This window comes from Haliotis rufescens, unplaced genomic scaffold, assembly GCF_023055435.1.
Source record: "Haliotis rufescens isolate VD_foot unplaced genomic scaffold, xgHalRufe1.0.p SCAF_2, whole genome shotgun sequence".
NCBI lineage: Eukaryota > Metazoa > Mollusca > Gastropoda > Lepetellida > Haliotidae > Haliotis > Haliotis rufescens.
This window is the reverse complement of record NW_025963890.1, coordinates 20,289,609-20,307,110: the sequence shown is the minus strand read 5'-3', so window position 1 is coordinate 20,307,110 and position 17,502 is coordinate 20,289,609. Positions and strand designations below refer to the sequence as shown.

The 17,502-nt window shown below is 42.1% G+C and overlaps 1 protein-coding gene across 1 annotated transcript in view; it reads left to right on the top strand.

Annotated features, from left to right (window-relative positions):
- LOC124138837 (excitatory amino acid transporter 3-like) overlaps positions 1-17,502 on the top strand; it is a 42,529-nt gene that overhangs the window by 14,001 nt on the left and 11,026 nt on the right. The window contains exons 3-5 of the mRNA XM_046505720.2: positions 14,882-14,924; positions 16,274-16,436; positions 17,076-17,253. Coding sequence (XP_046361676.2) covers positions 14,882-14,924; positions 16,274-16,436; positions 17,076-17,253 — 384 coding nt within the window. The remainder of the gene's footprint in view (positions 1-14,881; positions 14,925-16,273; positions 16,437-17,075; positions 17,254-17,502) is intronic.

Below are 17,502 nucleotides of genomic sequence, written 5' to 3'. Positions count from 1 at the left end.
GGTGGACTGTAGAGCATGGTTGACGGTCGACTGTAGAGCATGGCTGACGGTGGACTGTAGAGCATTGTTGACGGTGGACTGTAGAGCGTGGTTGACGGTCGACTGTAGAGCATGGTTGACGGTGGACTGTAGAGCATGGTTGACGGTCGACTGTAGAGCGTGGTTGACGGTCGACTGTAGAGCATGACTGACGGTGGACTGTAGAGCATGGCTGACGGTGGACTGTAGAGCATGGTTGACGGTGGACTGTAGAGCATGGCTGACGGTCGACTGTAGAGCATGGTTGACGGTGGACTGTAGAGCGTGGTTGACGGTCGACTGTAGAGCATGACTGACGGTGGACTGTAGAGCATGGCTGACGGTGGACTGTAGAGCATGGCTGACGGTGGACTGTAGAGCATGGTTGACGGTCGACTGTAGAGCGTGGTTGACGGTCGACTGTAGAGCATGGTTGACGGTCGACTGTAGAGCATGGTTGACGGTCGACTGTAGAGCGTGGTTGACGGTGGACTGTAGAGCATGACTGACGGTGGACTGTAGAGCATGGCTGACGGTGGACTGTAGAGAATGGTTGACGGTCGACTGTAGAGCGTGGTTGACGGTCGACTGTAGAGCGTGGTTGACGGTGGACTGTAGAGCATGGTTGACGGTCGACTGTAGAGCATGGTTGACGGTCGACTGTAGAGCGTGGTTGACGGTCGACTGTAGAGCATGGTTGACGGTGGACTGTAGAGCATGGCTGACGGTGGACTGTAGAGAATGGTTGACGGTCGACTGTAGAGCGTGGTTGACGGTCGACTGTAGAGCATGGTTGACGGTCGACTGTAGAGCATGGCTGACGGTCGACTGTAGAGCATGGCTGACGGTCGACTGTAGAGCATGGTTCACGGTCGACAGTAGAGCGTGGTTCACGGTGGACTGTAGAGCGTGGTTGACGGTCGACTGTAGAGAATGGTTTACGGTCGACTGTAGAGCGTGGTTGACGGTGGACTGTAGAGAATGGTTGACGGTGGACTGTAGAGAATGGTTGACGGTCGACTGTAGAGTGTGGTTGACGGTCGACTGTAGACCATGGTTGACGGTCGACTGTAGAGAATGGTTGACAGTGGCCTGTAGAGCATGGTTGGCGGTGGCCTGTAGAGCATGGTTGACGGTGGACTGTAGAGCGTGGTTGACGGTCGACTGAAGAGCGTGGTTGACGGTCGACTGTAGACCATGGTTGACGGTCGACTGTAGAGCGTGGTTGACGGTCGACTGTAGAGAATGGTTGACAGTCGACTGTAGAGAATGGTTGACGGTGGACTGTAGAGAATGGTTGACGGTCGACTGTAGAGCGTGGTTGACGGTCGACTGTAGAGCATGGTTGACGGTCGACTGTAGAGAATGATTGACGGTCGACTGTAGAGCGTGGTTGACGGTGGCCTGTAGAGCATGGTTGACGGTGGACTGTAGAGCGTGGTTGACGGTCGACTTTTCGAGCGTGTTTGACGGTCGACTGTAGAGCATGGTTGACGGTCGACTGTAGAGAATGGTTGACGGTCGACTGTAGAGAATGGTTGACGGTCGACTGTAGAGCGTGGTTGACGGTCGACTGAAAAGAGCATGGTTGACGGTCAACTGTAATGAGAATGGTTGGCGGTCGACTGTATAGAGAATGGTTGAAGTCCGACTGTAGAGAATAGTAGACGGTCGACTGTAGAGAATGGTTGAGAATGGTCATTTAAATACATTTCACTTACAACAATGTTTAAACGTGCACGATCCACTTCCCTTATATATTTTAAGTTGTATTTCTTTCATTTCATGTCTATATTATGAGTAAAAGCTGAGAGATTGGTTACTATTGGCAGTGAGAAAATATCGAGCGTTAGACCAAATTGTAATCTCCAAAATATATTTATCTGAACAGATCGTGAAGGGACTCCGTCTCTAAACTTCACAAAGAGGGCGTAGATACTCAGAACCAGTTTATGTGGTCATGCCTTTTTTGCACTGATAAAAATTCATAACACTATCTGTGTTAAACGCCAATTCGCTGTGTGAAGCTTTGCCAATCTCTGTTATAACATATACACCAGGATGGGTGGCTGTGTATAAATGATAAAAGCCATTGGTAATTTTGTTACTCAGTATGACGTATACGATTTGCATACCATCTCACAAATTCAATGTCTCTCTGTCTCGGGCTAGCCAGGCTGAAAATAGTTAAATGTTTATTTTACATTTGTTTGCAGTGTAAAATGATAAGCCAGTCTATGCGACGCACTTAAATGTATAGTCAAGTTTCAACAAGCAGACACATTATCCCTAGAATAAATAGAAAGTTTATTTGCAAAGCGTCTTACAAGAATCTTGGTCGCCTGTGGGGCATCCGATTCTAGATAGGTTCCCCAGTACCCACTCTTGTAGTTAGAGCTGGCTAAAATGTGGATTGGGTGGTCAGGTGTGACGTGATTGACAGAGTTGAAGAATTCTCTGACGATGTGATACGTCGATCATGCTATCAACCACTTCTTTGCCTGAATCAGACACGAGCTTAAACATTCCACTGTCATATAATTCGAATAGTGATGCCTTAGGCATGAAACAAACAAACAAACAAACTAAACAAAACTGTAGGGCAAAAAGAAAGTACAGTAAACTACGGTTATAACGAACACGCTTATAACGAACTGACGGATATAACGAATTTACTTTTTGGTCCCGACTACTTGCTGTAGTCATGCTGTATATGTACTTATAACGAACTACGGGTATAACGAACTAAAATTAGTAGTCCCTTTGAGTTCGTTATAACAGTAGTTTACTGTATACAAATACCCATAGCAAATACACCACCATCGAATAACCATTTCTTATTTGTTTCAGTTTAGCCACCATCATAACATGAGAGTACAATTTCATTTGTCCGGTAGTGTACTTACCAAAGATGATCGGGTTATGACGCAGCCCATTGCTCCATCGTTTTACACTACATAGAGGGTTGATTCTCAAAACGTCAATACGTGAAGCCCATTTAAATGCGCACCTTGTGAAATCGATGTAAGATAACCACCTCACTTTTATCAAATTCTTTTGGAGCATATGTTTATTGCAATGAACAATTCGTTTAGGAACGAAATTAACCCGTTACATTTTGTTCTCCCGGGCGACCGTATTTGGTTGTGAAAGACAACAACCAAAATGCGAAAAAATACATTAGATCGTGATATGTGAATTAACATTACAATGGGACATTCATTTCTCGGTATCCCACTGATTCTGTTTTAAGGTCATGAGTCAATCGCGTTTTCCTGCGACAAATTCCAGTTTCAACCGATTCTCTTCGCTAACGGTAACTTTGTGTCGCATTATTGACCAAAACACAATTGTGGAAACTTTGACACCAAGGGATCCAAACAGCATTCCAAGAATTTCAAAACATTGTTTTTAACGGTCCCGCAGAAGGCATGACGAATAATGGTTGTTATTCGTTACCCAACGAACAGCATTTATGCAACGCCTTTATCAAACACTGGGTGTCGCTCGTGTTGACCAGAGCGAGGCTGCCACAGTCGGCGGCCATTGTGATGTTTCATGAGGAGTCTGTCATGGTAGACATGTGTAGACGCAAGTGCTTGTTAAATCGTGTTGTTGAAACAGAAAAAAACACTAATCTGCACCCGTTCAAAAGCATCTGTTGTTGCTGTGTAAACTATCCGCTATTATTGAAAAATCTCCTGCATGAGTAAATAGAGCGCCGGTTTCTACATATTGCGTTTATTGAGATCAAGAATTCGAATAAGTGATATCTTAAAATGGAATCTGGGATATAAATAACTGTCTCAAGTGTTCAGTGATATCATTAAATGGAGTTTCAGATACCATAAAATAATTTATTTATATCACTAAATTAAATTTTAACTTCTATGAACGATTTTGGTAGGAACAAATTAGCAGCTATCAAAGGTCACTGCTCCAAGACATACATATTTGTTCTGTGAAAGGAGGAGAAAAACAAAGTTCAGCACATTCAGCATGTCCAGTGAACAATAATTTATATTTTGTTAGGCCAAATTATTTTGTTCCAATATTAACTTGAAAAAATTATTGTTTTGCACAACACCCCATCACCCACATTGCCAGCCCCCACTTTATTCCTCGGCTTGTGCAGAATACGTACAACTTTCAACCTTTTTAACAATTCAATTTCATCGGTTAAAAAAGGGATCTGGGCCAACTCGTACATATGAGTTGTTTGAAGGATAAAGTTACGTTGAAATATTCATGTACTTTTTAAAATGTAATTTTTTTTAGCTAAATATTAATTTAAGTTTCACCTGTTTTGAAATGGGTTTCAGAGATGGTTCTAAATGCACTTCATATCAATACCTCTTGGGTTATAATATACATGTATAATGTTTCTAAAAACGTTTGAAGATGGTTATCTCTCCTTTGCCCTGAAAGAGGTGATTCAATCCTTAGTCAAGATACAAAGTAATATGTAGAAGCCATTTTGTATGAAAGTCTAAACCAGAACTCCAGAGCCTGATTTGGCTGCACCCGCCCCTCTTACAAAGACTGACCTTGTCCAAGCAGTGTTTTTGAAATAAAACGCATATTCTGTATTAAAGTTCAAATTGTCAGGCTGTCATGCAGGAAACGCCTTTACTTTTGAATTGTCAAAGTAAAACAATGACCATATGTATAAAAATATATAAAGATGTAATGATTATATTTGATCATATTCACGCATATTCTGTATCCGAGTTCAAATTGTCAGGCTGCCACGCAGGACACAAATAACTTTAAATGCTGCAGGCCCCTACTAAACTGTTCAGGCCCCCATTTAAAACAACTGTAGCTTAGTGACAAATACATCGACACGTAAATTTACTGCAGGCCTTAAGGAAAAATTTGAAACTACGGGCCCGACTCGTGCTCCAAATGCCACGGGCGTACGGGCAGGCGCTTATTTCGAACACTGTGTTCAAGACGATGACCTTATGTGTGGACGGCAGGCCGTCATCAAGTTACCGTATCGTGCCTTAACCATCAGACAAATATTGATACTATTGAGTCTTATGTCTTCCCCGTGTTTTAACGATAAGCCAATATGGCAAAAGGTCAAGGTCAGGAGAGACGATGGCTTGCATTTCGCCACAAAAATGCGAACACCGACTTTGGTCTCAAAGTTTGTTTGTTTGTTGTTTAACGCTACATCCAGCAGTATTCATGTTATATGACGGCGGTCTGTAAATATTCAAGTCTGGACAAGACAATCCAGTGAATGATATCATGAGCATCGATCCACGCAATCCCGTTAGCCGCCTCTAACGACAAGCATGGGTTGCTGAAGACCTATTCTAACCTATTCTAACCTATTCTAAGAATTGAGCGAGAGGAGAAACGCCTTTACTTTTGAATTGTCAAAGTAAAACAATCAAAGTTCCAGCTCATTCTATCTTTTCAATCGCAATCCAAATCATTCAGATTCTTGTTTAGCAAGAATCGGAATCTCACGAAGATTTCGATTTCATGTTGATTAAGCGACATCGAATTTTACAGGTTTCCGAAATAAGGAAAAGTGATTTTTAAAGCAGAAATTGGACGTTCAAAATAAATAAAACTCCATGAAAAACCCAATTGCTCCTGTAAATTTTTATACGCATTACACACTGGACCAAAATGGGTTCCAATCCTCTCGTGGTTTTCTGTCTTATTGTATAAACCAAAACTTTGTTTGTGTCTTGTAAAAGCTAGTCAAAAGGATCTGCGCTCAAACATGTGTCCCTACATTTCAACAGAGCCAAAACCGATGACGTGCGGATTGGATCTTACGATTAATGATTGACGGTATGTTGGCAACAGTCGCGACTTGGCAGACATTTGTATCACAATGCTTGTTTCAGACCTCTGCCAGCACTGAAAAGACTCCATATTGAAACTATCACGTGACACAACACAATCTGGCGACAGTCGTCAATCTTATCAACCCGTTTGCTTTTGCCACCATATCCAACTGTTTGCCTAACTTCTCTAAAAACAGAAAATAGCAATTCTTCATGTTATACCATATGCGGCTGGATCTGGCGTTACAACGTGGCTTACAGTGAGTGAGATAATATTTAACGTCGCATCGGCATTATTTTAGTCAATTTGCGATCGCGTAGAGTGATATCATGCTTAATCACTACTGCAAGAGGTACTGTGTATGAGGCGGATTAAGCCGAGGGGGCCCTAGGGGCATGTATTTCTCTCTCTCTCTCTCTCTCTCTCTCTCTCTCTCTCTCTCTCTCACTCTCACTCTCTCGCTCGCTATCTCCTCATCTTCCTGCCATAGATGAAAGGTAAACATCGAGCGCTCATTCCAATCGCAACGAGGCTTTCATTCTCATGCTGTTTCTTAGCATCATTGGGTTTAACACTTAGTCCTAACGGGTGGTTATAACACTGATGCCTTGTGCAAAACGGGAATTCCATTGTGACGGAGTTAGGTCACATGTTACTTTAGGTCTTTCAGCCTTCGGGTAACGATCGATGACTACCTTGTAATGCATTCTTTAGGGGAAGTAAATCTGTCTTCGTCACGTGAACAGAACGTGTCCATTAAAGACATAAAGTACGAATGACGCCATATGTTCAGAAGTAGTTGTAAGCTTACAATGTTTTGGCCTGAACAGGTCTTGTCCTCAACCAACCTTAGCGATATCAGTCTAGCAAGGGGTCTCGATACATTCTTCTAGAACCCTCTCACTGACGAGTCTGAACAAGGTGTAACACATTAACACAATAACACATTCTGTTTGAAGTATAGAGATGTAGGATTTAAAGCAAGCCATACATGTCACAGAGTGAAACAACTTTAAATATGAAGGCAACGAGGCGTGACAAAGGGCTATAAATACACCTCGATATTTGTTTTGCATGTAGGCATATATACTGTATAACAACTCCTTGTAGGTCGCCAAAAGTGGGGCGAAGCAACCCAGTGTTCCTGTCTCTCACAACGACCTACTTAATGTGAATGCAGATCAATATTTGTAGAGGTCCTGGCAATTCAAAACACGCACTTTGGGCGCCAATGGTTTTATGGTGAATATAGAGTGAAGCAAACATATATTACATTGGAGAGGGGGCACGGATGGCCCAGGCGCCTAAGGCGCCACAATTCGCTGTGAAGAGTTGCGTCCCTTGGGCACGCCAGAAACCTATGATTGTGGGTTCGGATCCCGGTTCGCCCCGGTTATGTTTCTAGGTTTGTCAGCACCATACCCGTGCTCGTGGGTGTCACCGAAGTGGTAAATGTCTGAGACGTGCATCACTGGAATACTGTTAAAAGCGGCGTTAAATCCAACTCACTTACACTGGAGAGAAGATATTATTTTATGCTTTTTACGTATTCTCCCAATAAACCATGCATGGCTCAGTGGCTGAAATATTGAGAGTTAAAATTGTGTAGTCGAGGTAAATAACAGCTAAACAATAAACTTAGGTTTGCTTCTCTTTCAAACTGCAGTTTTTGTCATCATTATAATTAATTAGTTAGCTGACTCGGTGCGACGAAATATGGATGTCAGTCTCACATCAGCGTTCAACCCTTACTGAAGTAGCGTATTGTTGTTATTTTATTTTATGGAGGGAACAGATTTCATTTTCAAAGAAAATATTGTTATAAAGTGCATGCAAAGAAGAAATTGTAACATAAAATCAGTGCCCATTGAAGCTAGCAGGGGACATAACTCTAAAAACCTTATGCACAGTATGTCTCAATTCTACCCGTGTAACACATCTATCCGTGTGAACGTTTGAAACAGAGAAGACCGTGTCTACACACTACGCAGTTCACTTTTCCATTTTCCTCTCCAAAAACGACTTCATTATGAATTTCTGGCCAATTAATTTTGTGTAAATTACGCTAAACATTATCACCTAAATTATATCCACTTTGAAACATCCGTCCAGATTCACTGTACATTTGAATACATTATTACGTTAAAGTGTCTAAATCACTTCAGCATGTTATCGTCTTGATCTTCATTGAATACAATCATATTGTATACTGTATATATACCTACTCTCGTACCAACGTTGGTGCGTTTTCGGAGAAAATAAACTGAACTGAACTTGAACTGAGAGTTGTCAGTTACCGATCTTGTAGAAAATGCAATCGAAACGTCAAACAAAACGGGGAAAAAAATACTGTGTTTTTTCACGAATGGCTTACAAGCTCTTTGATGTTAATTACCAGATTACAAATAAACCATGCTGTGTAAAAACAATTTAAGGGCTATTTGCTAATGTCTCAATGTGCGTTTTTTTTCAAAGCGTTAACAGATGCAATCAGTGTAGAATGTCCCTTTCAGCAAAGACTGTGTGACGCAACGATAATTCGGACTTCTGTTGGAGTACAACAAGGTATTCACATAGTCCCTTGTTTTTTGCTACATGGAGAGTCAATACAACCGCAGTCAGGCGGAGCCTGTATTACCTTTAAAACAACTCATTTTATTCGCAAGCGATTAATTTGCAGTTGATAACTCGGATGTAGAGTTGCTCTATAACCATGACCATTTGTTTCTGTATCATTGCCACCCAATCCACACGGCCCCACCCCAAAACCAGTATATACAAGATAACTTTGATCCAGATGATCAACAAGGCGCAAAGAAACTTTGTGGCATACCTACCTATTGATGCAAGTACCTATATTGTCATAAAGCGAACACGTGTGAAACTGAAGGTAAAACAAATCGTAATTTGCATGTGGTACCTTCAGAATCAGGAATGAGAATATGGCACATTTCAGTTTAAATATTTATGTAATATAAAAGTAGAAAACAAATATATATTGAAAACGAAATACGTTTTCACAACATTGACTTCCTGAAACATTTGTTATGGTTTTCAAGATAGAGAGGTACCCTGCCCTTTGCCACCTCGTGGCCTCCTAGCGACCGCAGGATAGGAACGCAAGCGCTGAGGGCAGGAAAGCCAGTTTAGGACAGTACGTGGCTCCCTCTCACCACTAGGAGGAGGGTTGGAATGTCTTGAAATATATATAAGATAAAACTAATTTCATAAGTTTCTCAATGAGATGGAGATGCCACCCATGAGGACGAGGTCACCCACTGTCTATTTGCCAGATGATACCACAGACCGAGTGCCCTGGCCTGGGTGCCCATCAATACAACTTCAGGCCAAGTAGTGCGGCATACTGCGTACAAAGGATGCGCGTTCTGTCTATGTACAACGCGGAGCCAGGGACGATCATAAAACTGTATATTTGATATATATCTGCTCTGTTGACGGTCTGACTATTCTTTGTGTTTGTGTTGACGGAGGTATGGACAATGGCGGTGTCTTGGCTACAGCGGGGCTGAGACGTGAGGACCATAAAGCAAATAAAACGCGATCTGTAAATCTGTTCTTATGAAAAGGAGTTTCGACAGTGGTAAAGCGATCATAACGCGGCTACTGAAGTAAACCTGTACTAATGTGTCGGAGTTATGAACGTGGTAAAACAACCTTAACCTTACGATATTCGTACATCTGTACTTATGAAAAGGAGTTTCGACAGTGGTAAAGCGATCATAACGCGGCTACTGACGTTAACCTATACTTATGCAATCTCATTAAAATCAGATCTAAGTTCTCGCTGAAGCTAAACAAAGATCTGAGGACATCCCATTACGGGTCACGTCAGAACGACCTTTCGCGAACTTTGACCTACCATTGAAATGACAAACATTCGAAAGCAGCTTTCTCGAGCTTTACAGTACTCGTTTCAACCTGGCGACTTCCATTTCAGACAACGTTTGAAAAATATGTTGGCACGGTTCTCGATTAAAATTTTGAAAACTGAACAAACGAACATTCCGGAATGTCTAATATATGGTTGAGATTGTATGACAGTACTTCCCATGTACTGTGTACTGTGCAACGTTCAAATGTTTATCCCACGAAAGCGAGAGATAATTTCGGAATCAGTCGTACGGCCGTAACTGTCGTTCGGAATACCCCGTGTTAACGTTTCCGAGGTTGCATGCTTAGAAAAGACATTCCGACTGTCACTTTCATGATCTGGTAAGCGACGCTTTGATTGGTCGGATGAAAGGTCGTTCTGAAGTTACCCGTAATGGGATGTCCTCAGATCTTTGTTTAGCTATAGCGAGAATTAAGATGTGATTTTAATGAGATTGTGATTGGTTGGATGAAAGGTCGTTGTGAAGTTACCCATAATGGGATGTCCTCAGATCTTTGTTTAGCTATAGCGAGAACTAAGATATGATTTTAATGTGATTGATACTTATGCGTTGCAATATCATGGCGGTAGACACCAGAAATGGGCTTCACACATTCTTCCCATATAAGGAATCTACGCGGGCCTTCGGCGTGACGAGCGAACGCTTCAACTTCAAAGCTACCCCACCACCCCTGCGATTGCTATTGGAGTGGTTTATTGTCAACCCGTTACAGTTAGGGGAAATTCGTCATAATTTCGAAATCAGAGCGAGGTTTTTGATACGAAGATGACTTAGCACACGTCATGCTCTGATGGCCGGCCTCCGAATGAACTTTAATGCACTTGTGTCGAGATCTGCTGCATAGATGGGCACACAGACAAAGATTAATGTGAATACGTTACCTATCAACTTTATACAAACTAAGTGATACATGACCAACTTCGACAATTCGAAAATATAAACCAGACATTTATATGAGACAGCTGTAGAGGTTTTGTATAGTAATAATGCAAATGTTAAGCAGTCGTGCACAAAGCATGTGTACAAACAGCGTCTGGTGGAAGTATGTTACATAATATTTACAACAAGACGTGCGTGTGTACCTAGAGCAACCAAAGTAGGCCATGTCATCCATGGTGTATAACATTTCATTCAATTGAGTCATCAAAATTTGAGTCACACTTTCTAAAACAACTAGTTAAGCTGAGTCACTCTTTCAAAATCAACCAGTTAATTTGAATCATTTTTCCCAAAGCAACTTAACAGCATAACCAAATCAACAAATTAAATTGTGTCACTGTAACCACGACAAACCATTGTGTTACAAACGAGTAACAATGTTTTCCAAGGACGAGTATGTATTCATGAATGCCTTTAATTTGTCTGAATTTCATGTCTGAACGTGGCTGCAGCAACTGAGTACTCTATTAAGGTTGTGTTTGGTGGAAACCACTTGAACATAATAAATAATTTATTCATTATTTTATCGGTAGTTAACCCGCGCAGTTAGTGTCATTCGCTTGTATTTTCTTAACTATGGAATCCTAGGAGGGCCATTGTCGCTGTTACAAAACCAAGTAATCAGTGACAAATGTAACCAAAGCGCAATATCGCGACATTTGTGCAGTTGTCGCGTTTTGAATCATATATTTTTCTTACGAAAGGGTAAAAACGCGACATTATGACAACGCGAAATCCTTTCTAGGATTCCATACCATAGTCACACTTATGAGGCGATCTAGGACAGTAGTTTAGTTATTATAAGTCATATCGCCCCCCGTCACGATCTCACCTTACTTCAATGCCGATATATGCGAAACACGGGTATATAAACAGGTGTCAGATTGAAAAGCCCTGGCGTAATGTACACACTGTTCTGTGGGTTGGTGTAACGTATACGCGATACGACCAGAATAATCATTCCTCCTTTTATTTGACATGTTTGTATTCAGAAACATGTTTGCATGAAACAAACTGCTTTCGCCACTAGGTTTCTGTTCTGGGACGGAAGGAGTTGCCATCGGAATTGATAAGAGCCCCCTTCCACAAAGCAATCTTAACGATCGTAACTCCCTCACATCAGCATTGGATAACGATAGTCTTAGCACTGAGATCACTTAGTGGAACGGGGCAAGGAACGTTTGACTTACAGTAATTTACACCTTAAGTAAAACTCTCGAAATAATAGGTCTCCAGTACACTAGGCTTGACTCCCCGTGGGGATACCCGGGAAGAACAGGTCTCCAGTACCCAATGCTTGTCTCACCGTCTTGATTCCTGGGCAGAACAGGTCTCCAGTACCCATTGCTTGTCTCACCATCTTGATTCCTGGGCAGAACAGGTCTCCAGTACCCAATGCTTGTCTCACCATCTTGATTAATGGGCAGAACAGGTCTCCAGTACCCAATGCTTGTCTCACCATCTTGATTCCTGGGCAGAACAGGTCTCCAGTACCCAATGCTTGTCTCACCATCTTGATTCCTGGGCAGAACAGGTCTCCAGTACCCAATGCTTGTCTCACCATCTTGATTCCTGGGCAGAACAGGTCTCCAGTACCCAATGCTTGTCTCACCATCTTGATTCCTGGGCAGAACAGGTCTCCAGTACCCAATGCTTGTCTCACCATCTTGATTTCTGGGCAGAACAGGTCTCTAGTACCCAATGCTTGTCTCAACATCTTGATTCCTGGGCAGAACAGGTCTCCAGTACCCGATGCTTGTCTTAACATCTTGATTCCTGGGCAGAACAGGTCTCCAGTACCCAATGCTTGTCTCACCATCTTGATTTCTGGGCAGAACACGTCTCTAGTACCCAATGCTTGTCTCACCATCTTGATTAATGGGCAGAACAGGTCTCTAGTACCCAATGCTTGTCTCACCATCTTGATTTCTGGGCAGAACAGGTCTCTAGTACCCAATGCTTGTCTCACCATCTTGATTTCTGGGCAGAACAGGTCTCTAGTACCCAATGCTTGTCTAACCACCTTGATTCCTGGGCAGAACAGGTCTCCAGTACCCAATGCTTGTCTTACCATCTTGATTCCTGGGCAGAACAAATCTCCAGTACCCAATGCTTGTCTCACCATCTTGATTCCTAGGAAGAACAGGTCTCCACACACACACACACACGCACGCACGCACGCACGCACGCACGCACGCACGCACGCACGCACGCACACATGCACACGCACACGGACACGTACTGTCTTATTGAAGACCACACACTAAGCAACATGCACTCACCTGTGTGTCACCAACATACAAATATCAAAGACACTACCTTACACTCTGGCTGTGTCTTAGCGGACATTTACCCATTACCTACCCATACGAACGATTTGATCATACACAAAATGTATTTCATATGCGCGAGATGGTCTCCCGGGGAGACGCAGTTGTTAATGCCACTAATGCCCTGAATAGCCCCTCGCCTCTCCCTTACCAAGAGCATCACTGATAAACCTTTCATAGCAGCATAATACATTTATTCATTACTACCTACCAGTGTTAAAGCATGTATTGATACATACGTGAATGCTTGTGTACATGACACAGTTTCTCATAATACACACAGGCGTGTCCTTACATGACAAACGCGAATACGTGTCGGGCCGAGAGTTCATGTCTGTGTATACGTATATAACAGTTGAATAACATCATTTTTTAATGATTAAGCTCTATGGACCGTTGGCACATACGAAAAAGTCAATGGCACTTTATGAGACGTCCTTGAGTCACCAGAGTCATGAGGTTCAGATTTAAGCATGACATGTGTTCAGTTCAGTATTGCCGACACCAAGATGAGTTATCCTTTCTTTGGGAAATGTTGATGTTACAACATTGATGGAGTTAATAAGATGGATAAGTTATTTAGGCAAGAAGTAGGTATCCCAATTTGCGATATCGATGATCTGATATGTACAATAATGGCAAAATAGCCAATTCTCTTCCAGACCAAAACAAACAAAACAATGCAAGATCTCTTATATGATTGACGGGAACTTTTGCTGGAAGTAAGACACAAATTAATGCCTAGTAGACGTGTCCATGTCTTAATATCTGATAAGTTATGAGTAAAATTGTAAACAGTGGCTGAGGTTAGAGGTCAACCAAACAAACCCCGCAACAGGTAATGTATGCTGTATCTTTAACACGAGGGAACAGCGTGACAGGATGTTACGAATGTCTTGCAATCTGATGAGCAGAAATGGATACTGATCCGTAAACAGAGTTAAAATCCCTGGTGACCTTGACCTTTACTTTATCAGCCCTATAGAGACATGCTACCCACGTGGGTCTTCCGGGTTACGATTGGTCCCCGGCTGCATCTCTTTGTTGCAGGTCACGTGGTTGGTTGAGTTTCACCGTAAACTGACGGCGTGGGTGGCTGCGCATAATATCAATCATTGGTATGTCTGGTCCAGACTCGAGTATATACAGGCTGACATTATATAGTTGGAATATTGCGCAGTTTAGCGTTCAATAACAAACAGAACAAACATATATTCACTCGACATGATATATTCCGTAGTTACGGACTAACCTTATTTTCTGTTATGTCTCGATTGAAGTTGAATTACATAGCGGTATTACATGATTTCACACCATGTAAAACACAACTATTGAAGCTATCCCAAATAACCGACGAGCTCCGGAGAAAAACTTTCTAAATCCATGACCAAAAACTTACTCTATATGTATAAAACGTTTCATGACGATACCTTGAAGGTTTTAATGTTTCCCCTAACCGTCGTATTACAGCTTATTTACAGAGTAAAAAATAATGAAATATTAAACTTCTAATCATCGCTGTGATGTTGTAAACTGCCGGGCAAAAGAAAGTATATACTTGAAAATTTGATTTGGCCCCCAAAAGACAAACGTGATCAAAATGTTACTAGGGTGAAAACAGTCGCCAAACCACTGTAAACCTAAGTCCAAACCACAACTATGATACCCATACGATATACTTACCCACCGAACCAGTTTCATTTTTAGCCACCATCAAACATGGGTGCTTACTTTCTTTTGACTGGCAGTTTATACACTTGCATTTTTGTAAAGAAAAACAAATGGGTACTTGACCTAACACTATATACTTAATCATATTTAGCTTTGGTTTCTCAAATCTTTCAATTGTATTTTTGTTTATTTCAGACAATGCTTCCCGGACAACTTAATCGAAATCGCCTTCCTGAAGGTAACATTGATGCTTCGCAGGTGATACGCAAACATACCGATGAATTTAAGACAAGTCATACAAACAATAACACCTGTCGACAAATATTAACATTCACTGGATTAACAGTTTTGTGCCAAAAGAACTCGGCGTTAGTGAAATAACGTGTCGTCCAAGAAAGAAATGTGTTATTAATATCAAATGTTATAGTTTACTCCACACATATACTCCAATTATTCTACTCCGAAGTTGAGAAAAGTGATATTTTCATTGCAGTGAACATGACACTTGATATTTCACTGTAGTGAACAGAACACTTTGCCGGAACTATTGTCATACATCCCCTCAAATTGTCTCCCTTTATCGTAAGTGTCTTGCCCGTACACAAACTGTTGGCGTCCTTTTTACGTTAGTTCCACATTGATAAGGCAAAGTAATGACAGATGATCATTTGTGGAGTTAATATCGCTTCATACCGTTTGTTATTCTAGAGAAAATGTTTCGTTATGAACTGTATATTTCTCATTTAACTCGTCAATCGAGACTTCGTTTCGCAAAGCGCCATTTTTTGTTACTTGACCAACGTGTATTCTTTAGCTTCCAACAGCGGTCTCGTAGTATTCAAGAATATTTTTGGAGTTGATTTTGTATATAATCATATCTATATGTATGATTCAGAATTATCGTGACCCTTAATAGTCTTTGTTATATTTGTGTTTATTATTTAAGATTTTGCAAACACGAAACATCTTTTTTTAAGATTTTGCAAACACGAAACTACTTTTTAAGTCGCAAATACAAGGGGTGGTGAACCGTCCCCGTGTGTTAGGTAGGGAGAATTTACGTTTCAAGGTTTTACATTTATAATGAAATAATTTAATTTTCCTGTAGGGAGACAATAAAAAAGATTATTCAAAGTGCGACAACGTGGAAATGCGATAAATGGCCAAAATGTCACTTTGTCCCACTTCTGTAGATTTGGATACTTTTTGCTTGTTTTTATAAGGGAGACAATGCATGCGACAATGTCCCTTCCAGGATTTCATGCATAAGCGACTCCCCGGTTCCTCTGCCAGCCGAAAGAGGCAGCTATACTCGGGTTGGCGGACTCTAGAACATGGGCGATTGCGTACGCCTCGTTTGGTGGGAGGATTGTTGCTCATGCTTTCAATCACTGGTTTGCCTGACCCAGGCTTTATCATGTACAGGCCGATATATGTCCAATATTGCTTAATATGACGTTAAACATGTTGATAAAAACATTCACTCCTATCTTGAGTATTGCTCAAAGCGACGCAAAACCACCCCATCCCACTGACTCACTCTAGACTAGCAGCTCATTCCCGGACATGCGTGAATGTTTCTTGCAGCCCGTGACCGAACAAAAGGAAATACCCTACGAGGAGGAGACGATGACAACGGCGATAATGAACTCAACCATGTCCACAATGACAACGGCGATAATGAACTCTACCATGTCTACAAATACAACAACGGAAATGACGACGTCCAACACTACCACAACACCAGCACGTAGGTGTCCCTTCCGTGGGGATTTTGGGTAGATTGGGTTCCCGTAGTCCCAGTTTTTGTAACATGCTTATGTTATTTATCTGGAGTATCTTGCCATTGCTCTGCATAATCCCCACACCTTCCTGCATATAATGTTATCTTCTTCCATAAGATCGTTTCAGTCCTGCTTTAATTGACATGTTCTTCTTCTATAAAAAAATATGGGGTGGCCCAGACGACGTCATTTGGGCACGCCAGAAACCAATGATCGTGGGTTCGAATCTCGAATTATATTTCTAGGTATGCTGGTAAGAGGCGACTAACGGGGTCGTGTGGTCAGTCTCACTGACTCGGATTATGCATGTCAAGTGCGTAGATTGATGCTCATGATGTCAATCACCTGACTGTCTGGTCCGGACTCGATATTTTAGTGCGTAGATTGATACTCATGATGTCAATCACTGGATTGTCTGGTCCAGACTCGATTATTTACAGACCGCCGTCATATAGCTGGAATATTACTGAGTGCGGCGTTAAACAACACACCAACCTCTAATAGTGTGTTCTTCAATAATCTCCAAGTTCCTCGACACACGTTGTCCTCTTCCCCCCTGTGATGTCATGACGCTGCTCTGTATAAATTCTCCCGTTCTTCTGCAGCCAAGAAGTACTTACCCGAGGTGGGGAAGACGAGTGGCATGAACGTGCTCGGTGTCGTCACTTTCTCCATTTTCTTCGGCATCATCGTCGGCAGGCTGGGGGAGAAGGCCAAGGCAATGAAGGATTTCTTCGACGCCCTAAATGAGGTCACCATGAAGCTGGTGTCCCTTGTCATATGGTACATCACCCAAACACGTCCTTATCATAGCTGTAGCCGTGATCGTCTCGGTGGTCACATCTGTATCATAGCTGTAGCCGTGATCGTCTCGGGGGTCACATCTGTATCATAGCTGTAGCCGTGATCGTCTGGGTGGTCACGTCCTCATCATAGCTGTAGCCGTGATCGTCTCGGTGGTCACATCTGTATCATAGCTGTAGCCGTGATCGTCCCAGTGATCACGTGCTTATCTGTTGCCGTGGTCGTCTC